At 35.9% G+C, this 12,378-nt stretch overlaps 1 protein-coding gene across 3 annotated transcripts in view; it reads left to right on the forward strand.

The window, feature by feature from the left end:
- The window catches only part of LOC130050118 (xylulose kinase-like), a 45,185-nt gene that overhangs the window by 21,194 nt on the left and 11,613 nt on the right, over positions 1 to 12,378 (forward strand). For 2 of the 3 annotated variants that reach the window (XM_056149089.1, XM_056149090.1), the window contains 5 exons: positions 1,733 to 1,848; positions 3,466 to 3,581; positions 6,618 to 6,691; positions 7,988 to 8,084; positions 10,894 to 10,952. In XM_056149089.1, the coding sequence (XP_056005064.1) occupies positions 1,733 to 1,848; positions 3,466 to 3,581; positions 6,618 to 6,691; positions 7,988 to 8,084; positions 10,894 to 10,952 (462 nt within the window). Of the gene's footprint in view, positions 1 to 1,732; positions 1,849 to 3,465; positions 3,582 to 6,617; positions 6,692 to 7,987; positions 8,090 to 10,893; positions 10,953 to 12,378 lie in introns of all 3 variants that reach the window. The other variant, XR_008798521.1, reaches the window with a different exon arrangement.

The raw sequence follows: 12,378 nt of genomic DNA on the forward strand, positions 1-12,378 counted from the left end.
AATAAATGCAATCAATCTTCAAATTTGATTAACGAGAATAGTAAACAATACCGACAATATATTTGCTCAGCGTATGTGTGAGTATTGTTTTGCATTGACAAAATCTTTTGAAAAAGTACAAAAGAAATTTCTTAATAAATGTAAATCCTTTATGGTAATGGAAAGCGATTGTTAAAAATTACCAGTTTAAAATGACAAAAAAATCGTTATGAATTCTAAAGGTGATTTTTAATTTCATTTATAATTCAAGGGGAATAGGAATTTACTTCGTTATATCCATAAATTCGCTATATCCGTGTTAGTTATAGACGCAGATTTTTATATGGAATATATAAAGAATTTGTCGGGGGAATCAATTTCACTTCACTCTAGCTATAATTTCGCTATATCTGTGTCTGCAGACAGGCGCGGATCATCAGATCAAAAGAGACATGAAACGTCGAGTTTGAACTTATGATCCACACCTGTCAACGAGACGTGATCCAACTCTTCAGATCAAGTTACTGTAGTAATGACAAATTTATTATATACCCCCTTATGTATTTTATACTAAATCCACATTTATAAGATAATAAATGTAATCCAAATTATCAAAAACACAGACATACATTGAAATTATTTTTATTTTTTGTGTTTGCAGTTTTGTTAACAACACGTTGATATTTTCCACAAAACAACATTGCATTGATGCATTGTGACATCATCAGTTTATGGGGATACTGATACGGAATCAGAAAACCAGAGTGTTTTTTTCTGAAAAATTGGATCACACTCTGTGAAAGCAACATTCATCTCAAAAAACGAAACATAATTGATGTGTATATAATGACTGTATTTCTTGTTTAATTAGTGTAGGACATTTTTCTTGTCAATTAATCTATGTAATTCTTGTTAATTAGGTTCAGCTATATTTCAAATTGTGAATTAAAACTTCAACCAACTAGTCACCACAGTCTGACAGTTGGCTGTTTTAACATTTCCTGTAGTGGTTATGGATGTTGTTTACAGAGTCTGACAGCTGGATGTTTTAACATTTCCTGTAGTGGTTATGGATATTGTTTACAGAGTCAGACAGTTGGCTGTTTTAACATTTCCTGTAGTGGTTATGGATATTGTTTACAGAGTCTGACAGTTGGCTGTTTTAACATTTCCTGTAGTGGTTATGGATAGATATTGTTTACAGAGTCTGACAGTTGGCTGCTTTAACATTTCCTGTAGTGGTTATGGATATTGTTTACAGAGTCTGACAGTTGGCTGTTTTAACATTTCCTGTAGTGGTTATGGATATATATTGTTTACAGAGTCTGACAGTTGGCTGTTTTAACATTTCCTGTAGTGGTTATGGATGTTGTTTACAGAGTCTGAAAGCTAGATGTTTTAAAATTTCCTGTAGTGGTTATGGATATTGTTTACAGAGTCTGACAGTTGGCTGTTTTAACATTTCCTGTAGTGGTTATGGATGTTGTTTACAGAGTCTGACAGCTGGATGTTTTAACATTTTCTGTAGTGGTTATGGATATTATTTACAGAGTCTGACAGTTGGCTATTTTAACATTTCCTGTAGTGGTTATGGATATTGTTTACAGAGTCTGACAGCTGGCTGTTTTAACATTTCCTGTAGTGGTTATGGATATTGTTTACAGAGTCTGACAGCTGGCTGTTTTAACATTTCCTGTAGTGGTTATGGATATTGTTTACAGAGTCTGACAGTTGGCTGTTTTATACATTATAGATCAGTCTGGGATCGAGCGACACAGTATTCTCTTGGTTATCTCGACAAACTGCAGAGTTGGAAGGCCACATCTTCGTGAATCCGATCGACTCGGATACATACATGTCCTTAGTCTGGTAAATGTTAATTCAGTGGTAAATATTAATTCAAAATATCAATTCAGTGGTACATGTAAATGGTAACAAGACTGTTTACCATGACCTTGGACTTTGACCTACTTTTCAAAAATTTCAACCTTGCTCTATCTTATGAACCAAGAGGGACAGCGCTTTGATATTTCACATATAGGTTCCTCGTGATCAGGCCTTTTATTAGTTCACCTGAGCCAAAGGCTCAAGTGAGCTTTTCTGATCAAAATTTGTCCGTTGTCTGTTGGCGTCAGTGGCATCGTTGTAAACTTTTCACATTTTCATCTTCTTCTCCAGAACCACTGGATCATTTTTAACCAAACTTGGCCAACATCATCCTTGGGTGAAGGGCTTTCAAGTTTGTTCAAATGAAGGGCCATGTCCCCTTCAAAGGGGAGATAATCGCAAAAATGTAATATTTAAAAATCGTCTTAAGAACCACTGGGCCAGAGGAGGTGACATTTACATAAAAGCTTCCTGACCTAGTGCAGATTCAAGTTTGTTCAAATTATGGCCCCCAGGGGTAGGATGGGGCCACAGTAGAGGACCAAAGTTTTACATAGCAATATAAAGGGAAAATCTTTAAAAATCTTCTTCTCAAGAACCAATGAGCCAGAAGAGCTCAGATTTACTTGAAAGCTTCCTGACATAGTGCAGATTCAAGTTTGTAAAAATCATGGCCTCCAGGGGTAGTTTGGGGCACAATAGGGACTAAGGTTTTACATGCAAATATATATGGAAAGTCTTCAGACATGGGTTAAGGTGACTCAGGTGAGCGATGTGGCCCATGGGCCTCTTGTATTTTATTATATACCCATCAATGTATCGTTCATTGATACTGTTTTTGACAGTGTGTGATCCGGTTTTTCGGATCACCACACTGTGGTTTTCTGATTCCGTATCAGTATCCTCTGAAACTGATGCCATCACAATGACGTCACAATGCATCAACACAACGTTATTTGTGGAAAATATTAAACGCGTCACAAAGGAAACTGCGTACACAAAACATAATTTCATAGTATGTCTGTGTTTTTGATAGTTTGGATTACATTTATTATCTTCGAAATGTGGATTTAAAATGCAGAAGGGGGTATGTAATAAATTTATCATTACTACAGTAACTTGATCCGAAGAGTTGGATCACGTCTCGTTGACAGGCGCGGATCATCAGATCAAACTTGACGCTTCGCGTCTCGTGTGATCTGATGATCCGCGCCTGTCAACTCGACGTGATCCGACTATTCGGATCAAGTTACTGTAGTAATAATATATATGTATCAATACCTGTGACCAAGTGACCTTGGACTTTGACCTTCTTTTCAAAAACTTTAATCTTGGCTGTATCTTTTGAACCAAGGAAGATGGTAAGTAGAGGCTTGCTTCCTAGTTAGCTTCATGTGTGTTTCTTCTGACAACTCTTGTGAATGACTTGAACTTTGATACATTGTACTTCTTATTAATGACTTGAACATGTGTACTTCTTATTAATGACTTCAACTTGTGTACTTCTTATTAATTACTTCAACTTTTGTACTTTTTATTAATTACTTGAACTTTGATATTTTTTACTTCTTATTAATGATTTGAACTTTTTTCTCTCAGCTTTAAGAATGGTTCCCTCACCAGAGAAAGAATTAAAAATGAATGTGCTGAAGGCTCGTGGGATAAATTCTCAGATTACTTAAAAAACACACCAATGGGGAATAATGGAAACATAGGTATTTTCCTCTCTGTGCAGATTGTAGAAATTCTCATTTTCTGATCAAAAATTCTCCATCCTCTGTCTGTCATCATCATCATCCATTTGCTACTTTTTTAAAACCATTGGGTAATTTTCCACCAAATTGGTACAAAGTACTGTATATATTGTAACTATGATTAAAGCAATGGAATGTGGTGAAGTTCACATGAATCAGATAAATTATTTATTGATTTGTGACTGTCAGTGAATAAGATATTATTCATTGATATTTGGCTGTTATTGAATCATTGAAATTCAATCAGATATTATTTATTGATTTTTGGCTTTTGTTGAATCAATGAATTAGATATTATTTATTGATTTTTGACTGTTTTTAAATCAATGAATTAGATATTATTTATTGATTTGTGGCTGTCAGTGAATCAGATATTATTTATTGATTTTTGGCTGTTGTTGAATCAATGAATCAGATTTTATTGAGTTTTGGCTGTTGGTGAATCAAAAGAGAACAATAATGAAGTAATCCTATTATGTACAAAGAGCAGGAAGTCAACATACTTTTGTCAAGGCATTCCATGCTATTGGTAATGTCTTTTGAGCCAAACTGTTTGAAGTGAAGAAAGACACCTGATCAAGATATACATGTAAGGCTCGCGGTGGGTATGACCAGTCGACAGGGGATGCTTACTCCCCCTAGGCACCTGATCCCACCTCTATTATATCCAGGGATCCGTGTTTACCCAACTCTCTATTTTGTATTGCTTAGAGGAGTTATAAGATTGATCATTTTTTCTAATTTCAAAATTCCTTTATTTTAAATGATTATAATCATTGTCTTCTCTGGCTTTTAAAGTTCAGGATAGTTATCTTAATGTACTTGAGAAAGACGAGTGGAATTTTTGATGATTGTTTGCTATTCATTAACATCTCCAACTTTTCAATACCTGTATTTCCATGAATATTCAAGTTTATGTATGCAAAATCCAGCCATTCAGAGTGCAGATATCATAATTCTGATATCAATGATCGTTTAATTTAAATGCGTCATCAAAGCTTCTTGACCTCGACTCACCAAAAGGAAATAATCTGACATATGTCAAGACCATATGACTTAATTAACTTTCTGTAATTATGGTGCATAATTTCAGAAAATAGGGATTTTTTTATAAAAAAAAAAAAAATCATAGGCCATTATTATAGTTTTATATATAATATTGAAGCAGCTATATCGAGACTAGAAATTCGAATCATACTGGGATAACCACTGTCGGGAGAGAGACTGTGAATGGAGACAGCAGCATATCGACGTTGGGCCAAAGCCATCAAGAAGCCTAGTGCCCGACCCGATCAATGGTAGCCCTCAAAGGATGCACAAGGTGGGGAACATGGAACGTACGTAGTACAACTTCTGGTGCAGGGGTAGCAGTGCAAGTTGCAAATGAGATTGTTTGCTTGTTTTGCTGTTTTCTGCCACACTCAACAATTTTTCAGTTATCTGGTGGTGCCCAATTTTTATTGGTGGAAGAGAGAACCCATATACAATGTACCTGGGAAGAGACCACCAACCTTCCGAAAGTAAACTGGGAAACTTTCCCACTAACTGGCGCGAGCAGGATTCAAACTCACACCAACCAGAGGTGAGAGGCTGTGTGATTTTGAGCGCTATGTTCTAACCACTCGGCCATGGAGGCCCTGATGAATAGATACAGAATGGATATTATCAGGATAAGTGATTGTAGGTGGACAGGTATTGGCATATCAAGGCTGGCAACAGGACTGACAATAATGTATACAGGAGAAGACCAGCACAGTAGAGGGCTGGCACTGATGATGTCACAGGAAGTGCAGTAGAGTGTTGGAAGTTCACAAGAAGTAGTTTCAGATCAAAACCCGAGTTAAGCAGAGATGTGTCATGTCAGGCTTTCTGTTCCTACTGATAATACATTACGTGATGAGAAGAGCGGTCAAGAACAGGAATCAGGTGGAAGTTTCTGACAGTATTAGAAAACTTGGATTTTGCAGACGACCTGGTACTTATATCATCAAGGTTCAAACACATACAAAGACAACAAGAGTGAATGAGGATGCAGAGAGAATAGGGTTGAGGCTGAATAGCAAGAAGTGCAAGACAATGGAGATGAATGGAAAGAGAGACCAGAAGTTAAAAGAAGAAGAAAATGAAGTAGAAGATGTGGAACAGTTTGTTTACCTGGGAGCAATAGTGACAACATCAGGAGAAGGATCACAGGACATCACAAGGCAAGGGCAGCATACGGGAGACTGGGGAAAGTATGGAGTGCAGTGAACATTGGAGTTAGAGCGAAGGTCAAGCTATTCAAGTCGCTAGTGAAGTCAGTGCTGCTATATGGAAGTGAACCATCATAGAAGATGACAGAGAAGAAACTAAATACATTTCATTCAGATGCTTGTGGAGGATCCTGGAGATAAGGTGGTAGCAGATGGTCACAAACAGGGAAGTGGCAGACAGGATGGACATGAATGCAATAAGGAATGAGCTGAGGAGACGACAATGAAACTGGATAAGACACATGGTACGGATGACTGTGAAACGGTGCTAGGGTGGACACCGAAAGGGAATAGGGCACAAGGGAGACCGAAAACAATTTGGAGAAGAATAGTAAAAGCAGAAAGAAAGAGTGCAGGATGGAGAAACTGGAATGAGGCCAAGATGGTATCAATAGACAGTCTGAGAATGGTGTGGACAAAGAGGGTTGTGACCTTTTGCACCTCTGGTGTGGAGAGAACTAAGTGCTAAGATGGCTAGACACATACAATCTAATTAAAATTAGATGTTAGATCCGCTCACATACTCCCTACACAAACATCTAAAACATCCCATATCTGCAAGAACAAGGTGAGCACTGTGACCCATAGGCCTTATGCTAAATGATTGATGGACTATATTGTGAATAATTTTTGGTAGTGATTATGGTATATTGCATTAATTTCAATTAAAATGTTTCTTTATTTGGTTTGTGGGGAATTTTTGTCATATATCATTTAACCTGGGGTCTTAATGTACTTTGTTCAGGAATATATTTTGATGTGATGGAGATTCAACCACTTGCACAGGGAATATTCCACTTTAACAAATCCAATGAAAAGGTAAGCTAATTTCACAAGGCATGTCATAGTTTGTATTCAGCAGTCTCAATTATGTAGAAAATTTTAGAAAAATTTATTTAACTACAAGACTACAATTTTTGAAGAAGGATGTTAACATCAACATGTTGAGTAGATTGAAGTGTGTTGAAAAAAAACAAGACTGCAATTTCTGAAAACAATTATATGCAATCCTCTTCTTGCTGTGTAGATTAAGTTTAATGTTTAAATCACTTAAGAATGGACTTAGCAGAGAAATGCAATATTAAATAACAAATAAAATCACAAACATCTTTTTAAAGAAGCAACAGCAGAAGGCTATATTTTTGCAATGCATCCTCCCAACGTGATCTTCCCACACAGGGTTTGACATTTACTTTTTTGAGCACTAGACCAGTTGGGCTACTTCAAAGGATTTTGCTAGACCAGACCTTACAACCACTAGCCCTGACCAACTTTCCATATTTAAATGTACTTAATTCAAATGACAAGCATTAAGTTTGCATGAACTAAAACGTATTTAATTGTCTCAAAAAAGAGCTTCAATTTAATACTTTCATTTTCAAACACATTTTCTGTTTCTTTAAATTCTACCCAGCACGGAAATTCTCTAGTCCATTTTGAATAAAATGACCCCAACCATTTTTTTTAAATCTCTATTCCATAAGCCCTGCTTTGTTTCTTTTCAACCTTTTACTTTTTTTCTCTTGGGACATCTTTCCTTGAGGACGAGAAGTCGTATTTGAAATAGAGACATTCCGCACATATGAAATGACTGTTTACGACGTAATTTATTAATTTGATAAACACTTTCTTATATTTGATTCAAATAAACTGTTTTTTTAAAATGAAAATAAATTCATCTAAAACAACTTTACACACATTAACATCGAGTAGATGTCGTAAAACATCACTTCCGACTGCAACGTATTTATTAGAACTAAAAATAGAGATTGTGTCATCACCCGGTTCAAAATTGCTCACAAACTCTACAGTTATCCTTAGTGTCCAACCCTGCCACATGTTCCTCCCCACATGATCCTCCTCATGTATTCCTCGATCCCCACTTGATCCTCCCCATCTGTTCCTCCCCACGTGATCCTCCCCACATCATGATCCTCCCCACATGATCCTCCCCATGTGTTTCTCCCCACGTGATCCTTCCCACATGATCCTACCCATGTGATCCTCATCATGTGATCCTCCCCATGTGATCCTCCCCACGTGATCCTCCCCACATGATCCTCCCCACGTGATCCTTGTGTTTGGACGTGATATTTGTTATCCTTCATTGTACAGGTGTCCTCCTTCCCACATGATGTTGAGGTTCGCGCTGTGATAGAAAGCCAGATGATCGCTCGTAAAATGTACATGGAAATGAGAGGGATGCATGTTGGTATGGTAACAAAACTCAGGACAAAAATATCTAATCTTCCTCATGCAAAGTTCATATTGGTTTTCAAAAGCCTCAGTCACAATTAGTAATGCTTATTTAGTGGGAAATAGTATTGAATTGAGTGAATGCAAGTGCAATGTAATACACAAGATTTTAGTACATCTGATGTCTGAGATGTAATACACAAGTACATCTGATGTGTGAGATGTAATACACAAGTATGTCTGATGTGTGAGATGTAATACACAAGTACATCTGATGTGTGAGATGTAATACAAAAGCATGTCTGATGTGTGAGATGTAATACAAAAGCATGTCTGATGTTTGAGACGTAATACACAAGTATGTCTGATGTGTGAGATGTAATACACAACTATGTCTGATGTGTGAGATGTAATACACAAGTATGTCTGATGTGTGAGATGTAATACACAAGTATGTCTGATGTGTGAGATGTAATACACAAGTACATCTGATGTGTGAGATGTAATACAAAAGCATGTCTGATGTGTGAGATGTAATACAAAAGCATGTCTGATGTTTGAGACGTAATACACAAGTATGTCTGATGTGTGAGATGTAATACACAACTATGTCTGATGTGTGAGATGTAATATACAAGTATGTCTGATGTGTGAGACGTAATACACAAGTATGTCTGATGTGTGAGACGTAATATACAAGTATGTCTGATGTTTGAGACGTAATACACAAGTATGTCTGATGTGTGAGATGTAATACACAACTATGTCTGATGTGTGAGATGTAATACACAAGTATGTCTGATGTGTGAGATGTAATACACAAGTATGTCTGATGTGTGAGATGTAATACACAAGTATGTCTGATGTGTGAGATGTAATACACAAGTACATCTGATGTGTGAGACGTAATACACAAGTATGTCTGATGTGTGAGACGTAATACACAAGTATGTCTGATGTGTGAGACGAAATACACAAGTATATCTGATGTGTGAGATGTAATACACAAGTACATCTGATGTGTGAGATGTAATACACAAGTATGTCTGATGTGTGAGATGTAATACACAAGTATGTCTGATGTGTGAGATGTAATACACAAGTATATCTGATGTGTGAGACGTAATATACAAGTATGTCTGATGTGTGAGATGTAATATACAAGTATGTCTGATGTGTGAGACGTAATACACAAGTATGTCTGATGTGTGAGACGTAATATACAAGTATGTCTGATGTGTGAGATGTAATACACAAGTATGTCTGATGTGTGAGACGTAATATACAAGTATGTCTGATGTGTGAGATGTAATACACAAGTATGTCTGATGTTTGAGACGTAATACACAAGTACATCTGATGTGTGAGATGTAATATACAAGTATGTCTGATGTGTGAGATGTAATACACAAGTATGTCTGATGTGTGAGATGTAATATACAAGTACATCTGATGTGTGAGATGTAATACACAATTATGTCTGATGTGTGAGACATAATATACAAGTATGTCTGATGTGTGAGACGTAATACACAAGTACGTCTGATGTTTGAGACGTAATACATAAGTATGTCTGATGTGTGAGATGTAATACACAAGTACATCTGATGTGTGAGATGTAATATACAAGTACATCTGATGTTTGAGACGTAATACACAAGTATGTCTGATGTGTGAGATGTAATATACAAGTACATCTGATGTTTGAGACGTAATACACAAGTATGTCTGATGTGTGAGACGTAATACACAAGTACGTCTGATGTTTGAGACGTAATACACAAGTATGTCTGATGTGTGAGATGTAATATACAAGTACATCTGATGTGTGAGATGTAATACACAAGTATGTCTGATGTGTGAGATGTAATACACAAGTATATCTGATGTGTGAGATGTAATACACAAGTATGTCTGATGTGTGAGATGTAATACACAAGTACATCTGATGTGTGAGACGTAATACACAAGTATGTCTGATGTGTGAGATGTAATACACAAGTATGTCTGATGTGTGAGATGTAATACACAAGTATATCTGATGTGTGAGATGTAATACACAAGTATATCTGATGTGTGAGATGTAATATACAAGTATATCTGATGTGTGAGATGTAATACACAAGTATATCTGATGTGTGAGATGTAATACACAAGTATGTCTGATGTGTGAGATGTAATACACAAGTATATCTGATGTGTGAGATGTAATATACAAGTATGTCTGATGTGTGAGATGTAATACACAAGTACATCTGATGTGTGAGACGTAATATACAAGTACATCTGATGTGTGAGATGTAATACACAAGTATATCTGATGTGTGAGATGTAATACACAAGTATATCTGATGTGTGAGATGTAATACACAAGTACATCTGATGTGTGAGACGAAATACACAAGTACATCTGATGTGTGAGATGTAATACACAAGTATGTCTGATGTGTGAGATGTAATACACAAGTATGTCTGATGTGTGAGATGTAATATACAAGTATGTCTGATGTGTGAGACGTAATACACAAGTATGTCTGATGTGTGAGATGTAATACACAAGCATGTCTGATGTGTGAGATGTAATACACAAGTATGTCTGATGTGTGAGACGTAATACACAAGTATGTCTGATGTGTGAGACGTAGGTTTGAAGTACAATATTTTGGTGATGGGGTGACTTTTGCAACATGCAATACCCATAAGAACCGTACTTTCATCTTACGATTGTTGTGTAACTTTAGCTGTGCAAATCACATTTTTAACATACATGTCATGCATCAAGACAGTTGCACAATTATTTCATTTTTATAAAACCACTCTCACAGGTCCAGATACACGGATTCTAGCCACTGGAGGGGCCTCTTTGAACAAAGCCATTCTACAGGTAATCAACACTTTTTCTCTATTTTCTACACATGTAATATACAGATTTATCTCATTTCTACACATGTAATATACAGATTTATCTTATTTCTACATATGTAATATACAGATTATCTCATTTCTACACATGTAATGTACAGATTTATCTCATTTCTATATATGTAATATTATACATTTATTGCGTGATAATGAGGGAGATATAAAGATTTATTCACCCAAGAAAAATCATGATTTTTCTTGGGTGAATAAATCTTCATATTTCCCAAACATTCATGCAATAAATTGTTTATTATACCGAAACAAAGCAAGACTCAAAAGTACATTTGAAATTGGAGTCCGCTCATCTATATACATTGTATGTAGCTGAGATCATCCTAACGGTAACATCGTGCCGTCAACGTATTACGGTAGAAGGTACAAACAACGAAATACAGTGATAGCCAGTTTTTGTATTTTCATTCTCCTTGAATGCTGATTCACTTGCTTGTTTTTGTATCAACCAAATCCATGCATTCAACTGTGTATCAGAGACCCGCATATTTTGTGCCTTACGAACTATGAAAGTACTAGAATGACTCGGACTTATTGTGACGTCACAATACACTTCGTCTACCTTGACGTTAAATTTATGGAAATTGCACGAGGCTGCCCAAGGGGTAAATATGATAGGGAGATATAATGTTTGAGAGGGAGATACGAAGTTTTGTCATCCCTAGCACATGACTGTCTAGACCAATCAGATTACGCGCTGCATAGAATTATACAGATTTACCTCATTTCTACACATGCAATATACAGATTTATCTCATTTCTACACATGTAATATACAGATTTATCTCATTTCTACACAAGTCATGTAATATACAGATTTGTCTCATTTCTATATATAACAAGGTATTAAATTATTCCATAATAATTATATTCCCCATAAACCCCTCTGTGACGTCACATAAAAACACAAACAGAAAAATGAACTAACCCCCATATCCCAACATTACAGTAGGCTAACAGACAATGAAACACAACTTGTAAACAAAACAATAAAATAATAAACAAAAACAAATAAACACTGAGAACATTCCATTAATAAGATTACACCCAAAGTTTATCAAGTGTAAAACGGTGTTAGGTGTAAAACAGTAAAAAAAAAAATTTCTTGAAATGAAGACTTACTACCCTGAGTTAGTGCCTCACTCTGCAAGAACATTTGAAAATTAATGTACTTATTTACTAACTAACATGCACTACGGCTGAAATCAAAATTGAATTGCTTTATGGGGAATATAATTATTATGGAATAATTTAATACCTTGTTATATGTAATATAATGATATCCTATGAAAGAACGGTCTTTCATATCAATTGATGTAATTACTCTGTACATATCATGCAGATGAATACTTTAATTCTTCTGCTTGATATAAAAA

This window comes from Ostrea edulis, chromosome 9 (assembly GCF_947568905.1).
Source record: "Ostrea edulis chromosome 9, xbOstEdul1.1, whole genome shotgun sequence".
Taxonomy (NCBI): Eukaryota; Metazoa; Mollusca; class Bivalvia; order Ostreida; family Ostreidae; genus Ostrea; species Ostrea edulis.